The sequence below is a fragment of the Lepidochelys kempii genome, chromosome 10 (assembly GCF_965140265.1).
Source record: "Lepidochelys kempii isolate rLepKem1 chromosome 10, rLepKem1.hap2, whole genome shotgun sequence".
NCBI classification, from domain to species: domain Eukaryota; kingdom Metazoa; phylum Chordata; order Testudines; family Cheloniidae; genus Lepidochelys; species Lepidochelys kempii.
The window spans coordinates 25,721,777-25,743,976 of record NC_133265.1 but is presented as its reverse complement, the minus strand read 5'-3'; the positions used below and the strand labels follow the sequence as shown (position 1 = coordinate 25,743,976).

Sequence of the window (22,200 nt, the reverse complement as noted above, 5' to 3'; positions counted from 1 at the left end):
GTTTTTGCTTTCAAAAGGTTATAGTTCAGTTTCGAAGTTACTCTCTTTCCTAGCAGGAAGCTCTGTAAAATGGGGAGAAAAACAAGAAGTTTCTCACATCTGATTTTAGACTCATAATAGCCATTTTCCAGAGCTAGTTGAAACATTTGCACCAAAGTGAAACTTGGCTGAAATACAATGATGCAAAGCAGACGCATTTCATGGAGATTTATCTATTTAGACAAACTTTTTATTGGGAAGTTTTTTTGACAAAGAGATTCACGCTATAGCCTGATGGTTAGGGCACTGGGATGTGGGAGATGCAAGTTCAAGTCCCTTGCATTGGGCATAGAAAGGATCTGGGACTCCTATGCCAGGCCAGTGCTCTGACCTCCAGAACAGACATACACACCCCTCCTTCCAAATCACAGAGCTAGTTTCCACCCAAAATATGAATGTTGACAAGTCCATGTTTGAGAACATTTGAAAGGCTTTGGTTTTGTTCCCATGTGGAAAAAAAATATATTTCAAAACCTCAAAAGTTGCTGTGAAAAGGAATTGTCTGTCCTCTGGCCAGCACTACCTTTTGTATCATGAAGACCATTTTTGATAGAAAAACACTTCAAGAAATGCTTAGACTTTCCAAGGGATTGTGATGCATTCTGAAAAATACAAGTCTACGATCAAGACCAAGTTGTCATGACTTCTGAGCAGTTCAGTAGCTTTTGATTCAAGGTCATTAAATTTCTAATAGAAAAGCAAATGAGTGGACACAGACACAGGTTCAGTGTTATCCTAGTTATTTTATTTACAATATGTACAGTTCCTACAGAAAATGGTTTCTATCAGGATACTAGATAGCAAAAACACAGCACAGCTTAGATCTACATACTGACAACCACAGCCAGCACGAAACCCAGAGGACACACTGACTAGTCCAAGCCTCAGGTCTGAGACACTTAAAGACTCTCTGGAACTACAGGTTCACAGCCCAGTAGCGTCAGCTCAGAAGGGTGAAGGGCTGAGGTAGATATAGTATGCTGAGTTCCATGTAGTTTACTATGCATGTGTGTCAACACAAACCTTGCCTGATTTGTACCAGTAGGGGGTTTGGCTGGTGGGGCTGGCCAAACCCCTCCTCACCACTGTTAAGTGTGCTCACTGCTTGCCACACCAAACTCCAGATGTGATGCTATCAGTGGTGCTGTATGTATAGAACTGGTAAAGCACTTTGGGATCCTTTGGAATGAAAAGCACTATATAAATATCAGTAACATTTTTTTCTATTTTTATAGAAGGAATTTAGGTTACCCATTGTAATAAATATGTGATCCTGCGTAACAGTGCTTGACTTATCTTCTTGTTTTACCACTGTAATTTAATGCAGTCTGTGTCTACTACTCATCTATGATCCAAAATACAAACTCAAAATTGAAATCATCCTCATTTTGAAGATTAAAGAATTGTAAATTCTTAAAAAGAATTAAACAAGGAGAATGCATCTGAGATAATACCCTACCATACTCTGCTCTTCATAGTGTTAGGTATTTCAAACATTCACACCTTCAACAAAGTCTCTAAACCTTTCCCTCCTCAAATAGCAAGTTACTGTGCTCCAAATCTTCTCAGAAAACCTCAATGACAGAAAAAGTTGGAAGGAACAAAATGCTTTACATATGTGGGGCCCTTTCAAAACTGGTGCACTAGTGCTACCAATAAGTACATGACAGTGAAGCAAGTAAAACTACAGATCTGACATTAAAAGGCACCCAAGAACTAACTAGTACAAAAGTGAAATGGATGTTCTCTTCTGAAGTATAAAAAGCAGTTATGATTACTTGAGATATCTTCTAAAACAGGCCACAGTCCGTGTTACTACTTTGTGTGACTCTGAAGGCTCAATGATTTTCAAGAGCAAGGTGGATTCTATACTAGGCTATCCTAACATTTACATCCAAGAAATGTAGAGCGCGCCCATTACTTCTGGATGGCACAACTAAAGAACATCTAAAGTACAATCTGAGCTTTCTGTAAGCACCAGTTGCCCTGGATTATAGCACAACCCTCACCAGTTAACACACACATGAAGCAAAGGAAATCTTTACTTCCTCAAGGCATGCTATTTAAACCACTTTTATCCACCTAAAATGGAGGACAAAACTAATTTAAACTTGGGTTTACCTTGATTGGAAATAAACATAATTAAAAGCAACACAACATACAATTACAAAAACAAACAAAAAAATCTCCCACTACACGGATAGTTAAAACCAGAAGCAGGAAATTAAATTCATTTTAAAACTGAAATGGGGGGGAACTATAGATTTAGTTAAAAAACAAAACACTCCTGCTGTTTTTGACAACAACCATATTCAATTTCAGAAAAAATTATAAAGGCCATCACGTATATAACCCCTATTAAATGTTTATTGACAGGTCTAATGAAAGTAAGCTTCTAAGAATGTTTTTGATTATGAATACAAGGAACACATTACAGCAATAATCTATAAATCTATTGAGAGCTTACCTTTAGAGACTCCAGATTTTACTTTACACCATTTATAATATTAGATTTGAGATTCTGGACAACAAAAGTTTTGTACAAGGCAGGCAGAGTCAAGTCTACTACAAAGACTCTACTACAGCTTTACAAACAAACTAGTAAAATAATTTTTCATTCATCTTATTTGTACATGGTTCCCTCCTGGAAAACCTTTTATTTCCTAAGCTCGAATGTGACTAGTTAGAGGCAAAACACCAACAAAAGAAACAGAATCAAAAAAATTCACAAAACAAAACAATCCCTCCCAGACCGCTCCGAAACCCAAAAACCAACCAAATCCAGGGATATACATTGGCAATACTGGGAAAAAAAAAAATACATCTCAGTAAAACCTTATTATAAATGAAAACTGTACTTCCAGGGAGAGTAGAAATCTTCTTCAACCTCCACGTCATCACTCATCGAAGTAAAATTTTATAGAAAATTTTATTCAACATACAACATTTTCCAGCAAAAAAGGCAATATACAGGAAGAGTTGTTGTACACTGCGGCTACAGAAACAAAATAAAGTACTGGAAAAGAATGTAAAATTAAAAGTGTGAATTGCTGATTCTATTTGTACTGCACTCAAAACTAGACACTCAGCTGGCATTAGCTCCAAAATAAAAGGAAGCAGTCTGGGGACTGAAATAAAACTACACACAATGAATAACAACATCAGTGAAATTCACTTGCAGACTCACCCAACAAAATTAACCTCCAAGTGTTAAATTGTACATGTTCATTAAATATACAATTTATTTTTGTTTTTTGGTTTTTTTGTTTTGTTTTTTGTTTTTATTTATTTTTTTACAAAGTCAACAGCTTACTAAAACACTAGTGAGCATGCCCTCTGTGCTGAAAGGCTATTTCTTGTGTTTTTTCCCATCTCTTCCCATGTTAACTAAATTAATTATATTTATTATCCTGCTTTTGCCAACTTTGAGTGTCATTCTATTTGTCAAAAGGCAGCATAGTAATTCTCAATGGTATTCGTCAATGTTTTTAAATTGAATAAAAATGCCCAAATATCTTTTAGGACCCAGAGCATCCACTTGGCAAAATGGGATGCAAGTAGCGACTGAACAACATAGGAACTAGTTTATTAAAAAAGGATCCTATGAAGCTGGAGGAGACAAAAATCCCAAATAAGTGCCAACAATGTACACAATGAAGTAGAGATTGCTATTTATTGATGATGTGAGGTTTTTTGCATTTACAAATGCACAAAAATGTCATTTAAAGTATAACTGAAGGAAATAAATCTGATGTGAGTCTAAACATAAGACTTACTAGCTGCAGTGATGGGGAATACCACACCAGGAAGGGCAGCCAGACAGCTTATGCCATCTATAAACGTACTACAGACAAATATTTTGCCAATGTCAACTGTTCTACTAACTCTTCCCTCATTATGCTGACAATTGCCTTGCATTACGTTTACCATAAAATAACTCTCATTGGCATCCAAGCTTTATAAAAACACCTTCATTTTGCTCAAAAAGGGCAGTCAATAGATACAGAGAAGCCAAACTGAACAGCCTCAACAAAATAAAATTAACATCAGCAGCAAATCCTCTTGCTGAAGACTTCAGATATAGTGCACGTGTACCAAAGTTCTACTGTTGTTAAAAAGGTGCACACACACACTGACATTTGTCCCTTGCCTTGAACAAACTGGTTGGGTAAGTCAGTTATGGATTTTAATAGCTTTTTCAAGGTAAGTGTAGCGACTTCTCTTTGGGGCTTTATTGAAATGGTCAAGCCCTAGCCATGGCCTTGGATGAGACATGTTGCCTAGAAGAGGAAAAAAAAACCAAATAAGCTTTTAAGACACAGTAGGAACCTTACATTTGCACAAAATATTTGCATGCCTTACACGGAACAGCCTGACTCTTACAGTACTGAAGCACTCCAGAAGTCTGTAGAATGTTTTCATAGCAACCACTGCATTTCCACTAATACCCTAAGCTGTGTCCTTGGATCTACTGGATACATACACACTACTTAGCTGTTGTTACCACAGTTTTACAGACAATATGCTAAAAGTGAATAATTGCTGTACTACTTTATGCCCAAAGACATGAGTCTGAATGCATCAGCTTTCATAGTTCTCTGAATAAAAGAAAAGTTGAGCCTCTTCTGAAGAGGAAAATACCATTTAGAAATACCAAGTATTGGAGGCTGTACTTTATTACTACCATATTTTAGGTTACTCTTGCCATGTGATTTACTTGGGGCTTGTCTACATGACTGCTAACTTACGTTGCTCAGGGATATGAAAAAGCCACCTGCCAAGTAACGCAAGTTACATCGACTTAGAGCAGTGTTCGTACCGTGCTATATAAGCAAGGAAATGCTCTCCCGTTGATGTAGTGCATCTTTACCAGACACGCTGCAGTGGTGCTGATTTAGCACAGTAGTGAAGACAAGCCCTTAGACTTAATAGCATTAAAATACACTCATGTTAATTAACTCTAGTTGGAGTTTTTGAAGAAATCATGCAATTGAGCCCCTGATTTTAGTCATCCAAAAAAGTTTACAAACATTTTGAAAGCATTAAAATACAGGAATTTTGTCAGCTGTCCAATTCAATATTTTGTGTTGCCAATAGTTAGTTTTCATTATGCACTGTAATATCTTTAGAATGCTGTCTATATATTTCTTACAAACGGAAGAGAGCTCCCTTTAAGGTGTCCAAAATGCATCAAATGTTCTTTGGAGTGAAATGAAGACGACAGTAGCTTAAAAACCCTATAGCAACAAGGATCTGACACTGGATTCAAATCAGCCAACTGTGATGACTGAAGTGTGAAATACTTGACCTTTTTCCTCTAGAAGGTTTGTGTGCGCGCACTTCGGATACATTTTCCCCATTGAAAAAGTAAATTCTTTTACATCTTGGCATAATGGACAGTGCATTATAAAAACATATGTAATCAATGCCTTTTAAAGAGATACCATCGCACAGCATAACACTACTCACCACTGATTAATGACAGAAAACTAGTATTCTTTTTTAGGTCTTGTCTAGAGTAGGATTTAAAGGCGTGGTATAAGAATGCTAGCTAACATGTTTTAAAAGCCTACTTAATCGCTGTGCCTTGTCTACACATGTGCAAAACTGGTCCGATTAAAGTCTGGGACACAGGTTTAACATGACCTGTTTAGCATGTGTAAAAGTCTACACACTGGCTACATCTTAGGCCAGATCTACACTATAAACTTACATTGGTTTAACTACATCGATCAGGGGTGTTAAAAATTCACATCCTTCAGTAATGCAAGTACACCGATCTAACCCTGGTGTAGACAGCGCTATGTCAATGGGAGGGCTTCCCCCGTCATCACAGCTGCCACCTCTTGTGGCAGTGGATTAACTATGCCAACAGGAGAAGCTCTCTCGCTGTGCAGTAGCATCTTCACTGAGAGAGAAGAGAGGGTCCCTAAAAATGGGTAGCAAGGCCAGGGAACACATTCATTGATTCACCACAACTTACACTGGAGCTTCAATTGTAAATTCAAAGCTACCCTTTCCTAGTGGGACCCCTAAGAGAAGGCTGTGGTACAAACACGGCTTGCTTTCCCCTGGGTAAAAAGCCCACAGAGTGTATTGGCTGTGCTTCTCTCTGCAAACATGGTGAATGGAGCTCTAAGCATTAGTCAAGTAAAGAACATGGCGAACAGGGTACACAGACAAATACAGATTAGGTTACATTTCAGCACAGTACTCATCTCTTAAAGTATATCTATACAACATCCCTAGTTAACGTTCTGTTCCTGTTTGATTCCACCTTCACTGAACCCTTATTATGGTCTCTCTTTACAACAAATGGGTGAGAAGAATTTGAGTTCAACCACCTCTGGGGGAGTCTTAAAATTAAGAAGCTGATAAGAATGGAGCTTTGTACTATATAGCAATACTACATATGTATGTTATTCCAATAAAAATGAGGAAATCGAATATTTATATGAACTAGAGTAAGATGCGCAATATAGCAAAGCTTTTAGCTTACATTGCAGGTTTCTTCTCTTGTACAATATGTTGTGTGTGTGCATGTGTGTGTTCACCAGTACTCAGCCACTTAGGCGCACATGCTTTATTTGACTCATGGGGGAACAAGTGGTTCTGTAAGTGTGAAAGTACACATATTTGCATTCTTAATGTATATTCTCCCATGCTAACTAATCTACACACAACACAGTGTACGTATACATTTTATATTTATATACAGATACACGAGTGAACTACATAAAGCATATTCAGTGTGTGGACACTAATGTACCTTTTTATTTCCTGAGTCAGGGATGACTGCATAACTAACAAATAGCAGAGCAACTGCTGCAATTTAAAACAATAGTGTCAAATTAACCAGCTACTCACCAGGTTGGGGCTCAAAATCTTTCAAGTTCACTTCATACTCATCTTCATTTAGGTATTGGTGTCGACCCATCATTACAATGGCAAACTTAAACTTCAAAAGGAACAAACTGTTAAGAGTCTGGATGGAAATAAAACTCTACAGTCTTTTCAGCTACCTATATTTGGTATAGTCATGCAGAAAGAGTATTAATCTGAAGTGGCACATATTGCAAACAAAGGAAGGGGAAACCCTATAAAATATTATTTCCAACGTTCCCACATGGCACCTTCTTCCCATCCCATATCCCATAATCTGATGAAAACGCAATAGTATTTGATCTAAATTGAGTCTCTTATGGTAAAACAGCTGCTCTATAATCCTTAAGTACACTGTATTAGAGCTTTTTTTATTTTGAACTCAGGATCAATAAATTGAAATATGAACTCTCCCCAACATGATGTTACCTTTTCAAATTCTTTTTCTTGGATGTCCAGCATTGTTTGAATCCGCTTCATCACCTCTCTGAAGTGTTCACCCTAATAATTTTTTAACAGTAGATATCAAAAAAGATCATTTAAATCATCATTATAAAGAGAAATTTGTTTAGTGACTGTTGTGATTTTCCTGCCAAATCTTGCACTGCAGTACAATTACATAAATTATCCAGTTATTTTCAGAAACTATTAAAGAAATTTCAGTACCACCTACTATGACATGGTAGTAAGTGAAATCTACATTTTCAATTCACACTGGGTCATCATTGGCTTGTATGCAAATTGTTCCTAATTTGATTGATGTGTTTGCACAACTAAGGCCAAGAGACAAAGTAAGAAGTATTGCAACCAGAAGAAAAACAGTGTTATAAAAAAATAGAAATATCTTCTCTAGCACCATGTCATTTTAAATTCCTATAACCTGTGAATTTTTTCCCTCAGCTAACATTATCTTTGAAATTAAGTAACTCTGCCTTGTATTATTTTATAAACCCACAAAAGATGACGTACTGGAAAACACAAAAAAGAAAAGGATCAATCAAAAGTCAGCCATCAAGAACAGGAACACCACAAAACAAAACAGCCTCCCTTATAAATAGTACTAAAGGTTTATTTGGCACTGATCACAAATATGAATACACACAACTAGTCTCTCTGAATTCTGTGACAATACACACATTTCTGGGTCCAAGAATCTTACAGAATTAGATAATATTTATATGAACTGGCAGATGAGAAGAACAACAGAAAAAGATGCTAACTTTCAAAATTCTAACCCAATTGTTTTCAATCTTGCAGGGTTCATTGTCCTTGAAGTTAAAGTGTATGCTAAGTGTTAAAAACAAGCCCTTTCACGTAAGAGCTATGAAGGTATGTTGGAACGAGGCTTGTAGAAAGTTAAAAGTATTCATTTTTCACAGCCATCACTAAAAAAAGAGAGCCAATTTTCTTCATATTAGCCACAAAATTAACCTTTTGGCAAACACTAATCATGAGAAATTTCAAGCCACAAGGAATATTTTAATTACAATTGTGCCTCGAAGTCCCAACTGATATCAGGGTCTCAATATGTTTGGCACTGTACACACACACAGAAATACAGTCACCACCTCAGAGATACTGCAATCTAAACAGAGGTGTGGCAATATTATAAATATTGTATATTAAATTTAAATATACAATATTAAAATAACCACACGCAAGAGAGGAAGTTTCTCAATTTTTACAAATGGGGAACTGAGGCACATAGATATTAAATGACCTGACCAGGGTCACACAGGGAGTCTGTGGAAAACGCAGGAACTGCTGAATCCCAGTTCATTGACTTAGTCACAAGATCACCATTCTGCTTGAATTTTCTTCCGTAAGTCAGAACGGATGGAAAACAAATGTCAGAATAGAATAGTTCTGAGAAGCATTTCTATAGAGGTGATGCTCTAATACATACATTGACACCTATCACACATTTGTTTGTATAGGAAATTAAAGAAATGTTATCTAAATACCACCACAGGGGAACAACAGAAATATGCTGTACCTGGTGTATCCTCAGCAAGAATGGAATTCCAAATGTCCCAAAAACCTCTTTGTGGAAATGTGCTACTGTGATTAGCATCTCATTTTCCTTATCTATATCTACCTGGTCCAGAGGGATTTCCTATATTAAGATATAAAAATGGTGATCATGATAAGTTAAAACTGCCACAATAAACATTAACTTGAAATATCAGAAAGCAAAACTGACTAATGGTCTTTACATAAGTAACAATTTGACCAACAACATACTTAAAAAGCTAAATGGAGTTTCCCATTTGACAAAACATCATTTAGAAAAGTCTTCTCTGTCGGGGTGTGGAGGGTGAGGGGAGAACTTCCCACCCCAGAGAGGCTTTCCATACCCCATACAATTCCTTCTATGGCTTGTCTGGCAGGGACCTAGAATTGTAGGGCCTCTGTAGCAAGATACTTCACATTTAGCTTGAAGTTCTGTAAGAGGTCAAATGTTGTCTTTTCTTTTTACCATTCCTTCTGAAAATAGCTTTTGTTTGATGTGATATGGAAGTGGCCCTATTTCTAATGGACTTCTGTTATTTGCCCTTTTTCTTTAACTGACAGCAGAAGCCGGGAGTCCTCAGGAGCATTGATTTACTCATGAACTGCTCATGATTTGCTGCCAGAGTAATAACACAATGCTCTCTTTCCTGCTTCCTTGCAATACGAATTTGCATTGATAGCTTAATTTCATTTTCTACTTATGAGTTCTGATGTAAGTGAAGTTCTGAATGCTTAAATTATTTAAAGTAACAACAACAAAAAAGGATTAGCGGCATTTAATGCAAATCTTGAGAAAAGTCACACCCAACCTATCTAATTTGACTTAAAAATCTAACCTTAATTAAGAAGGAAAGGAATAAAGTATGCAGGCACAAACAGGCTTATAACTTGGGAAATAGGGCCTAAGCATAAAAATATACAGTATGAGTCCCCATGTCAATCTTGGAATTACTGATGAAGAGGCAATTTCCTCACGGATAGCTCCTTGCAAAGCTTTCATTTCCTGTTAACATTTTATGCTCAAATGTTATTGTAAGAATGGAACTGTTACAGGATCAAGAACTTCAAGGTATTCTGAAGTGAAGGAGTAACTAGGTTCTACCATTTTTTGAGGGGTTCTCTTGAAGAAAAATAAAATCATGTCAATTAGCTAGTTCATTCAAATGGCCACAATACTTGAATATCAGAATCTAAGGATGGATAATGTAGCCCTCTCAAAAACAAGTGCCTCATATTTCTTTAATGAACAAAAAACAAACGATAAAACATTTACCTCTATTCGAAACGTTCGACTTGTGGCTGGTGATAAACACTCTAACAGCTCATCTTCTTGATGGACACCAATTATTTTGTAGCTTACAATTTCTAGAAGCCTTAAAACCAAAATGAACAGGAAAAGAATTAAAAAACAATGCAACATGTATCTGCTAAATCTTTAGGATATTACTATATCCAGAATTAAATGTGAATACAGGTTATTTTAAAAATGTATTCCTACTTTGGAATAATTAAGCAGTAAACTCAGTCCTGAAGAGTGAGTGTATCTGCAGCACAAGCCAACAGATGTTTATTTAAATTATCTTCTGAAGTCTCTCCAGTTATATGACCGTCTTTATTTTGGAAAATTAATAGCATGAAAATGCAGTAAATCGTTGTCATTTGTTTGAATTTGCAGTTGAAATCCATGAATGTTAAGTGTCGCTAGGATTTAATTCTAGGAAGTGGCATAATCATTTTTTTAAATGAATTTAGCTCATATTAAGAGCTCTAAAGCCCTTAACAGTTTTTAAGCCCACAGTGACAGACTATGTTAACTTGCATTTGATTTTTCACTGTATTTTGAAGCACAACATTGTTCATTTAGGTGAAATCCACAGTGTCATATCCATTGATCTATATTTTAAAATAACTCTGTTTTTTAGCTACCTTTTTTACTTACCTTAGTTTTCCTGAACCTTTCTCACAGAGTTCTACTGCTTTTTTACATTCTTCTAACAGGTCCCGTACACACCCATGTTTATCTGGATATAGTGTTATTTCCTTTACAACACAATAATTAAAATGAGACAATCAATGATTAGAGAAACTGAAATCAAAGCACAGAAAACACTGAAATCTGACTTATTGCTAGACCTTGCTCAACAGATAATGATCACTAATGTGTACACAAAACCCGCGTTTTTTTTAATTCTTTTTCCTAGAAACAGTATTATGGAAGCCACATAACATTTTCAGGGCACTGCTCAGAAAGCAATAGATGAATGCAACTCTTCTTCTTAATGAAAATTTCAAAGAGGAACAATTACTAAATACATAACAAATCTTATGTTTTTGGTTTAGTCCTTAAAAGTCAATATTATATAAGATGCCACATGGTTATCACAATACTATCCAAAGGCTTATGAGAAAAGAAATTACAATGAATCCAGGGTGGTAGCTAAAATTGTACTAACCTCTTCCCTAAACTGGCTATTTAGCCATATGCACTTAAAACTTCTCCTGTTTTCAAAGTCAGTAATTTTCATTTTAAGCTAGAAAAAAGGAGATACACTTCAGACATACTTGAAAGGCAACAAAAGCACAAAAGCACAGTGGTATAAATAAGGACTCATACCTGCTGATAATAAAGTTTTTTAGGTTGTCTAGGTTTGAAGAACTGCAGGAGATCTCTTAAAGTACCTTCATAATTATGTCTAAGAGGATTACCTGGGCCATCCCTATAACTATACAAGAAAACAACATATAAATATCACTTCATAATCCATTGCCATGAAGTAAAATCTGTTGAGAATGCAAAATAAATTTAACTTCCAGTACGCAAATTTACAAAATTTCACTTTGGTATGAAACTCGCATGCCCAACCTATGCAGCTCTATAGTCACAGTGATTTAAGGGGAGATTTTCAAACACACATAAGAGATTGAGAAAGTTCTTGGAAAGAAATATTTGGTGATGTTAGCTGAAATAAAATTTAACTAGGCAAAGAATTTTGTGGCAATGTGGAAAAAGTTATTAAATGACAACCTAATTCTAATTTGTTAGTTTTAAATTATTTAAAATTAGTTTAAAGATATTTTGCAAACAATGACAAAGCTAAACTAGAAAGTTATGTTTATAGGAACTCATCTTACCCTTGGGACTTGAAAAACTGTAGTAGCATTGGGTCTGTATTAAGTCTTTGTGCAACAGTCTTCGCAACCTGTGGAAATAAAAGTTTTTTAAAACTTCTAAATGACAAACCATTTATGACACTGCTTTGTCTAGGGTTATGCATAATACTACCTTCATATTAGGTTCCAATAATCCAGTCACAGACATATAATACACACTACCTACATGAATGGTGACAGAGTCCAAGAGCAGATGTATTTGGTATATTAAGTGGGTGGCCACCACCAGTTCTTGAAGATTCTAGGCCCATTAACACCTTGTAGGAAAATTAGGTTGCATTAGGTATACATGAGGGCATAATTTGGCTGAATCTCTATTTCTGGTGATGATACAAAAGAATCAGAAAACACAGCAGACTTTCAGATCCCAACGTTGATGGGCAAAACAGTCTAAAAACAAAACATCTTTTTACTTGTAAGTGAGCAAATTTTATTTGGAAGTCATTCTCAGAATGTCAGCAATCCTACTATGTCATTTTTAGAAAGTCACTTGTCAAAGCAGAATAGCATTTTAAAGAAGAAAGTTCTTGGTTTTATACAACCAGCCGCTATTAGTAATAAAAAAGACAACACTCTGGAAGGGAAACAACTGAAATCGTGTTAACATAGGCAGAATTTACCTAAATATATTTAAGATTTTCTGTGAGCAGTAAGTGGCTCTTTAAGGAAAACTTAAAAAAGGCAAGGTAGAAAGTATGAAAAGGAGACTGGAATTATTTATTTCTAATGGAACACACAATGTGCTAGGTGAAAAAACAGAAATGAAAGCACAGCCCAGGCCCTGAAGAACTTCATCTAAGAATATTTCATCCAAAGAGTGGTGTCTTGACCTACTAATTAATCTGAACCTCATTATGTAACACCCCCCACATGGCTGTGAATGGGAAAACAAAAGGAGAGGAAACAAAGTAGAGTGGAATACATACCTGAAAGTAATTCATTCTATTGGACAAAGTAACAACAAATCCGGGATCATTGGGGATAGTCTTATCACAGAAAATGACATCAACACGGTGGTAAAGGTCTCTGAAGTATTCTTTTGCTGTTGGCAATTCACTGTTATCATTTTCTGGGTCGTCCCTACAAAAGCAGACAAATTGTACCATCTACATTATACAAGTAGTTAGGGAGTGTTAAATATGTTCTACAGTAAATCAGAAATATTACTGAGAAATACAGAAATGAAGTCAGGAAACCGTTAAAGAGCCACCCTTTGTATACACCAGGACTGTAATTGTCAGCCGTGATTCATACCTTTTGAATATATACGTGCTGTGCAAGAACTTCTAACACATTTGCACGCCATGCGTACTTATTCGGCAGCATGCTGACTCCATTTGTTTCAGAGACATGTTCTAATGGCACTCGTTCCCCCTTCCCTCCCCTGGTATGCTACCACATACCTTTACTACATTGCTGAAAACATCTTACATTCTCATGAAAGGCTTTTATTAGTCACTTTGCACAATGGCCGGATGTACAGTAGCATCCCTTGAACCACAGGTGTGAAATGCGTATAGACATTAGTATGGGTCACTACTGACTGGTACCCCTATCTTCAATAGCACCAGTGTACAAGCTGTGCACTTACCCAGAAGTCAGCAGCCAGCCAAAGGTGCATAACACCAACTGGGTCAACAGGGAATGCGAGTTCCAAGGCATGACATGAGAAATACATTCATCTCACATAATCTGGGGTAAGAGTGCTGAAGATAGACTAGCTGGCTTCCACCCACTGTCAGCCCATGGAGAGAAACAGAGCAACACAGTTGGGTGTGACCATCAGGAGTAAGAGCACAGAAATGCTGATTTATAGTCCTGACAAACTTAAGTAAGATCCCTTTACTGGATATCAGCTGCAGGAGTTCTCCCTTTGCCTTGGAGAAACCTCCAATAAGCATCAACATCCCTATTATTTGAACATGTGCTCAGTTAAGTCAGAAGCATGTCATCACTGTAGGCCAATGTGTGACTAGTGAGGAAGCACGAGTAAGAGGAAGACAGCTTAGTTCTAGGTGGAAGTTATAGCAGTTATAACACGGAGACTTAGATTAGAATTACAGCTAGGCTCTGTTGTATAGTATTTCAGTTACGGTGGCTCCAAGGGCAAAGCTGCAGAATTCAGACTGCCTGCTGAACACAGATCTTAACATTATCTGTGAAGAACTATGTCAGTATTTATTGGTCTTCTAATTCAAGGTGAGGAGGTTTTTTTTTAAATCTTACAAGTGACAGTTTAATATTCTGAATAGTTTAATTCCCCCGCCCCTCCAAACCAGTAAGTTGATATTGCTGACTATGTCTGTCAGTAAGCAACTATGCTTCTGAATATTTGAAAATCATTGTTAAAACTGCTAAATAGAAAATCTTTCTCCACTTAAATTTAAGGAACCAGGTGATGTAACCATGACTATAATCATCCCTTCAAAACACATACTTCTGAAACACTATGATGTCACCATCCATGAGTTCATCAAGAGCCTTATCAAGAGATACATCATAGTCTTGAATTCTCTCTGTTAAATTCGGTTTAACTTCCTGCAGTAAAAACAAAAGGGAAAACAATCAGAAGAAATAAATGACAAAATAGGAAACTCTCACCGCTGAAAAAATGTTGCAATGGAAGATGACTCATTTTCTTTTTCAATCAAAATTTAAATGAATGAGGGAGGGAGGGTGAATTCTGATGATTTTTTAATTCACATTATATTTCATTTACAAACTTCACTGCTCACAGTAGAGTTGGCTATTTCTACTTTACCCATGAAATTTGCACTAGATTCTCTTTTAGTTAAATTGAATCCATTTTAAAATGTTTTACATCGTCCATCACACCTACTCAATAGCCAGCCCCAATTCAAAATTCTCCAGTGCTCGAAGACTTATTTTTCAAATCACGCAACTTTCAAAATAGTAGTAGAACGCAATTAATACTAGTTTGTTTTTGGCAAGGTGCAACGGATTCACTATAATAGGCTGCCTCTCCTTTTCAAAAGGAGTGGAAAGCCCCTAGAGTATTAAATACACACTATTTTAATAACTATAATACACATATATTGTGAGTTGTTTAGTGGAACATAAATATCTTTGTTTAAAGGAACAGGTGGCAGAAACTTTTGTGGTCCTCACCCGTACTATTTGAAAGAAGGAACTTTTATAAGTTTAATGTAAATTTGGAAGTGACTGTATATATGGGAGTTCCCTGGTAGCAGTTCTGCCTGTTAGTATGGAACTCTGTAATGCCCAAGGAAAGACCAGTGAGAGCAGTGTAGCTGCTAGCAAAGCAGGCATTAAGAGCTCCTAGTCCTACTGTAGCAAGGGCCTCACTGCAGATTCAAATCCCACTAGAGCAATTTAAAGTGGTTATAAGCATGTATTACTCCTACACTTTGGTGAAAGAATGTGGGAGCTCTCACTTGTTGCCTGCTGCCTCATACAGTGTGGTGGAGGCAGGAGAGGATGCAGCATTCCCTCCCCACAGCTGGAAACAGGTCACTGCAGATTCATGTGCAGAGGGTCAGGCACTGAGAGCGCGTAGGCCAGCCCTGCTAGCAGCAGCAGCAGCTGTGCTATCATGGTGACTTGGGGAACATGCATGGATTTAGTGCTAACAGCACAGAGTGTGGCTCACACAGGACTTCCATGCAGATAAATGTATCTTTTAGAGTTTAAAAGTTTCCCTTACCTCAGACTTTGCAAGCAGAAGTTTTAAAGGGTAAGACTTTTTAGTCACAAATTACTAGTGGTGTTTTTGATTGCTGATTTCAAAGTTAGGATTCCAATGATATTCTCTTGTGCCCAAGTATTCAAAAACTTCAGAGCCATAGCTTTTGGGGTACAGCAGATTAACCAAACATTGCTGTGCAAAACATCTTTAACAGTGAAAGCTCTGTTCGTTAACTGTAGGATGCACAGGCTGTAAAGTTTGTTACTTTAAAATATGTGCTAGAATATGTAGCCAAATCAAAACTAACAGTCAGTCCTGGAGGAAAAGGAATGCTAACAACCTTGAGAGAGTTTAACAGAGTTTTGTGGCTAAATTATTAGTCACGCTGATGCAAAAAACAACAAAATCTTATAAAGGATTTTGGCTTTTAATGTTTCAGAGCAAGTGTTCAGAATTTAAGTTTCTGTGAATTCAGCCCCAGATTAAAGGAAACGGTAATGATTTTTTGAATAGCACAGAGAGCTACATAAGTATTTATTAAAATAAATATACATAATCAGATGCATTTTATAAATTAATTTTCAATAGTTCAGGAACACTGATCGCTCTGAGTATTTCCATTCAGTGAATGGCACCATTTTATCTCAGTGAAACTTGTCTCTTGGTGACACAGCATTGTACCTAATCAACAAGAGGAGGCTAACATCATGTGGCTGAGTAGACTTCACTGTTAAACCATCACTGTTTGTTATCAAAGCTAGCTATTAAATTTTTTTTTTAATTATAAAATTAACCTTACAAGCACTTTGAAACTGACTGATTTTCAGAGTTTCCAATGGGACCGAAGCCTCAGTTGGCTTTATGTGTGGTTATGGTTTCTTATGTTTCTAAATGTAATATCTAAAACTATTTTATTTCTCACTTAAAATATTATTTTAGTGACATGTTCTTTGTATTTATATGTAGTAGTTAAAATCTTTATAAACATTACAGTTTTTCCTTAGAGGAAAACTTGCTAATGGACACACAAACCTAGATTTATTGTAGGAATAATAATCAATCCAAACCTCATAGAGGATAAGGTTAGTTTCTTGGGGAAATCCTGCTCTCTCACACATAACTGGAAGCAAGTCACCTATTGGAAAAGAAAAGAAGCGTGAAGTATGTTATAGCTTTCACTAGTAGCGAAAGCTATGATTAAAGTTGCAAAAAGGTTCCATTATAACCCCCCAAATTTTCAGATGTCCAACTTTATGACAAATTTCTCCTTTAAATTGAAACTTCCCATCCTTAGGTTTAGCCCAAAAGGGGATTTTTTATTTTAATTTGAGGAAATTTTGCATAGCCATCTGAATTCTGCTAGCATAAAATAATGCCATAGTTTTAACCACACACACAAAATAAACAGAGCTAGAGCAAAACCAAAAAGTTTTACGCATAACATTTTGAATGTAAGTTACTGTTAATGTAGAGCAACATTTGCTTTGCTTATGGGCAGAGACGTTATTAACAATAAGAAATCCGAGTATCACTTCTGAACAGGTTCAGTCCACATCCGCTAAGGTTTTTCAGTGGAGCTTAATGAAGCTCCACCCTCTTTATGATGTCACATAGGAGTGAGGCACATTAGAACTTTACACACACAGTCTAACCAGACATGCATAGGGGCTGCAGCTGCTGGTGGGACAATTTTCCTGAAGTCATTTTACAAAATGTTGCAGCAGAACACTTGGCAAGAACGCTATAAAACTGCAACATTCAGGAATAAGAACATTTGCCGTAGTCACCAACACACTGTAAATCCTAAATTTTTAAATAAAATTAGAAAGATACAGCCAGCCCAATACAAAAATCCATAGACTGCTGCCCCATTAACCCAGTGTTGCAGATAACTGTCTGCAGCTAAATCTCAGCAGCAAAGATGGAACTCACAATTCCCCCACCCCATTCATTTCAATGGCATGTGAACTTCAAAGCCTTGCTGGGGACATTTAAATTCTACAGTTATTGAGCAAAAACAATTCTCTCTCTTAAAAAAAAAAAAAAAGGGGGGGGGGGAAGGGGGCTATTAAGCTATATTAATGAACCATTAAGGCTTCCCAGTTAAATTTAAGTTAGGAAATAGAAATGTTAAGGTTCCTGCAGACATGTTGCAAACTTTGCATATTTCATGCCATACTTTAACAATATACCAAAGTATATGTTTATCACATAAACACAGGAATAGAAAATATTATGCATGTCTATCTAACAGACAGGTTAATGCTGCTGTAGAAGCCTTCATTTTTGTAATTCCTGAATTTTGCTTTCAACAGTATAACATTAAATGCAAAAATGTTATATTTATATATTTGATCATATTATATTACAACTCAGTAAGAGTTTAAAGACTTACGTATTTTACAGGATATAGGTGTGTAGATATGTCCACAGTAATTCAAACTCCGAGTCTTTGGATCATACATCTTCAGAAACAACATTACATCATCTACAAGTTAAGAAATAAAAAATAATCTGAAGTAAAGCCATAATTTGAGCACATCTGAAGATCACCTAACCGTAAATTCCATTTTCATGCTCAAGGCCACAGTAGTCACAAAACAATGTCTTTAATTAATGAGCAAACACGTAACCTGGTAACAAAATAATTTCCTTAAAATACTTTTTAAATACTGAACCCAAATAACACACACAGAGCTGATTAAATTAATTTCATTCATTCTAGAACATCTGAAACCCCAGTCTCTCTCCATCTTGGAAGAGGACAACACAAAATGAGGTCAGGTGATCGAAGTGCATTGAGAGCCACAGTCTGACAGACATCTTGTACATCAGGCAGACTGAGCGCCAAAGAAGGAGCACTCAGTCATTTTCAGGCACACAGAGAATGAAAGATTTTGTATTTTCTGAAATTTTAGCATATATACTTACGATCTTTATCAAACTTGGGTAATGTCGCTCCAGTAGCTGCCATCTCTGGATCTACTGTTTCCAGGAATATTGTCCATGGATTTTCATTGTCACTGAGCTCAATCATCTGTTTGTTAGGAAGCAGAACACACAACATGAGCAAAAAAATGACTTTAGATGAGTTTCATATAGGCAGAAAACTTAGTGGAGTGGTCAAACTGCATAATTTAAATTAAAACAAAACAAGAAATTAAAAGGAATCTTACACTGTTGGGAAAAGTCCCTCATTTTTAGCTATGTTGGTGAGAGTTAAAGATCATATGCAATCCTTCACCATCTTGCTAAAGTAAGCAAAACAATATCAAATATTGCTTTGATGTGTGTTTTTTAAAAAGTTACATAAGTTTTAAACTGCACAGAATTTTTCCTTAAAATGGGCTCTCTTGTATGTTTAAAAATATTTTATTTCCATCCATGTCAATTATAGTAGCAAGAACAAAAATTAAGGATAAATTTAACACAGGGGTTAGTACAACTTTTCGTATCCCTAATTTTATTAATATTTATATGCAACACTTGCTATTTTATGAAGTTTCTAAAGCATTCATGGAACTCATATTTGCCCTTACATTTGATATTACGAGTAGTAAAATTTAAACAAGTTAGTGTCAGTGACAGATGACTAACGATTGTGTCTCCTTTCATTACAGTAAAAAGATCTAGATCTGCCAAATCTCAAAATCAATCCACCAAATCTCAAATCTATTCTAAATCAAGGGCTACTGTACACTGGTTCTAGATTTCACAAGTTTTTCTATGTCCCCTGAAACACCATAGGTTAGTTTCCAACACTTAAGATTTTGATGTCCTCAGGCCACAACTTTACTGTTGGAACTGTAAATGAGACAGACTTAGAATTAACTTTTCCCCTATTAGTAAATATTTACAGTTTTATTGCCATCTGCTTCATTATCTAACATTGCTGGTCGTTTAGTTCCATTACTTCTAGCTTGCATCGGCCACAACCGTATTTGATCCTGTGGAAATCCCTAAGTTAAAAGAAAGTTAAAAGAAGAAAATACAAATAGATTAAAATACTTTAATAAAACCAGTCAAAACTAGTCAGTGTACATGCACTCAAACTATGACAGAAAGAAGTTACTCACCTTGTGCAGTAACTGTGTGTGTCACTATGGGTGCTGCACTGCTGATCGGAGAACTTCAGTAACGGTGTCCATTAGACCCGCACATGTGCTCTCTCTCCTCATGCTGCATCACAAGGCTAGACAGTGACGCAGGCTAACCCCCCTCAGTTCCTTCTCTACTGCAGTGTCATTCACAAGAACTCCGAAGTAGAGGGGAGGAGGGTGGGTTATGGAACACCCACAGGGACACACATCTCAAAAAACCATTGTTACTGTACAAGGTGAGTACTACTACTTCATGTCGTGTCGCTATGGTGCTCCACTGTAGGTGATTCCTGAGCAGCATCCCTTCTGGAGGGCTGAGACTTCTTTAACTGACCCAACTCCAATGACAGCACAGTGGAGCCGAAGATGGCATCAGTGGCAGAGTCCCCAGTGATCCCATAAAGTTCCACAAAAGTGTGGACTGACACCCATCTTGCCACTCTACAGATCTCTGATAGAGACATTCTTGAATAAGGCAATGGATGAGGAGATCGACCTTGTAGAGTGTGTACAAATAGTATGTGGAAGGGTTATCCTGAGAACCTGGTAACACTGTCTGATGCAGTTCAAGAAACACTTGGAGAGCCTCCGATATTCTTGAACCCTTGGATCTTTCCGCAATAGAGAGGAAAAGCCTGGGGGACTTTCTGAAAATCTTTGTCCTGTGCAGGCAAAAGGCAGATTATCTCCTGATACAGATTATCTCCTGACACCTAGAATGTGCAATATAGCTTCTTTCTCGCCTCTGTGAGGCTTGGGATAGAAGGTTGGAAGATTAATCAATTAGTTCATGTGAAACAGGGACGGTTACCTTGGGAATGAATTTTGGATGTGGCCTAAGCATAACTTTGCCCTGAAAGAATACTGGTGGGGAGGGGAGGGAGGGAAGGTGCCATGAGAGCTACTATTTCTTCTGTTGTCCTGGCTGAAGTAATCGCTATCAGGAAAGCTGTTTTCATTGAGAAACAGGTGGCTACGGGTTTGAAGGGAGGCCTAGTCAGTTCTTTCAGCACCAGGTTTAAGTCCCATGTGGGAGGAGGAAGTTGAGGTTGTGGGAAGAGGCTTACTATACTCCTGAGGAGCCCTTTGGTGACTGGGTGTGACTGCACTGAGTAAACCTTTACTGGAGGTGGAAGGCTGTTATAGCAGATAGGTGGACTCAGAGAGCTTACAGACAGACCCAATCTTTTTAGGGCCAGAGCAAAGTCTAAGATGTTGAAGAGAGTCGTGGATGTCAGGGAGATCTGTTGGGAGATGCACCAAATCCGAAACCTGGACCATTTTTGCACGTAAGTATGCTGTGTGGAGGACTTTCTACTGTATAATAATGCCTCTTGCATGTCTTTTGAACAGGAGCTTTCTAGTTGTTTGAACCAAGAAGGAGCCATTCTCTGAGGCAGAGAACCCCCAAGTTGGGATGTAGATTGTCCTGGGACAGCAGGTAGGGAGTGACTGGGAGAGGGATTGGCAGGCATGTTGCAAGCTGTGACAGGTAAAGGAACCAGGTCTATCTCGGTCAAATAGGAGCGATCAGAATGATGTGTGCTCAGACTATTTTTAAATTTTCAGCAGGACCTTCAGTAGTAGGGGAAAAGGAGAAAAGGCATAAAGAAGGTCCCCATCCCAGGGGAGGACGGCATCACCTAGGGAGCACTGTCTTATCCGTGCTCTGGAGCAGTAGCGGGAACATTTCTTGTTCAAGTAAGTAGCGAAAAAATCTGTGGTTGGTGTCCCCTATTGCCTGAATAGGTTGTAAAGTACTACTGGGTCCAGTTCTCACTTGTGGTCATGTGGGAATTAGTGACTGAGACTATCCGCTATCAAGTTGTGTGCCTCAGGGAGGTAGTCTGCTGACAGTGTGACATTGTGGGAGACACACCAGTTCCATAATCTCATTACCTCTATGCAGAGGGAAGGTGATTGGGCTCTCCCTTGTTGATTTATGTAGTACATGCAGGCTATGTTGTCTGTTAGGACTCTTGTGTGTGATCCTTTAATCAGCAGGAGGAAGTGGGTGCAGGCATTCCTGACTGCGCTTAGGTTGAGGAGGCTGATGTGAAGAGATATCTTTGTGGGTGACCATTTGCCTTGGGTATTATGGCCATTTAGATGTGCACCCCACCCTATGAGCGATGTGTCAGTGATTAGAAGCAATGGTTGGGGGGATCTGCAAGAAGGGGATCCCTTTGAAAATGTTGGTTGGGTCTTTCCACCAATCTAAGGAGATTTTGACCTTGGTGGGTAGCGAAAGGGGTTTATCTTGTCTGTCCCTGTTTGGGCTGTAAACAACATCTGGAGGCACCACATGTGAAGCTTTGGCATGTGGTA

The 22,200-nt window shown here is 37.4% G+C and overlaps 1 protein-coding gene across 3 annotated transcripts in view; it reads right to left on the bottom strand.

Moving 5' to 3' along the window:
* Window positions 1-762: 762 nt before the first annotated feature.
* Window positions 763-22,200, bottom strand: part of USP7 (ubiquitin specific peptidase 7) — a 138,409-nt gene continuing 116,971 nt past the window's right edge. For all 3 annotated transcript variants that reach the window (XM_073362481.1, XM_073362480.1, XM_073362482.1), the window contains 15 exons: window positions 19,630-19,731; window positions 18,704-18,809; window positions 18,168-18,260; window positions 16,840-16,907; window positions 14,543-14,643; window positions 13,032-13,185; window positions 12,067-12,134; window positions 11,549-11,657; window positions 11,388-11,465; window positions 10,874-10,974; window positions 10,208-10,307; window positions 8,918-9,037; window positions 7,351-7,422; window positions 6,907-6,997; window positions 763-4,319 (listed from right to left, as the gene is read on the bottom strand). In XM_073362481.1, the coding sequence (XP_073218582.1) occupies window positions 4,213-4,319; window positions 6,907-6,997; window positions 7,351-7,422; window positions 8,918-9,037; window positions 10,208-10,307; window positions 10,874-10,974; window positions 11,388-11,465; window positions 11,549-11,657; window positions 12,067-12,134; window positions 13,032-13,185; window positions 14,543-14,643; window positions 16,840-16,907; window positions 18,168-18,260; window positions 18,704-18,809; window positions 19,630-19,731 (1,470 nt within the window). In that variant the 3' untranslated portion in view covers window positions 763-4,212. The remainder of the gene's footprint in view (window positions 4,320-6,906; window positions 6,998-7,350; window positions 7,423-8,917; window positions 9,038-10,207; window positions 10,308-10,873; window positions 10,975-11,387; window positions 11,466-11,548; window positions 11,658-12,066; window positions 12,135-13,031; window positions 13,186-14,542; window positions 14,644-16,839; window positions 16,908-18,167; window positions 18,261-18,703; window positions 18,810-19,629; window positions 19,732-22,200) is intronic.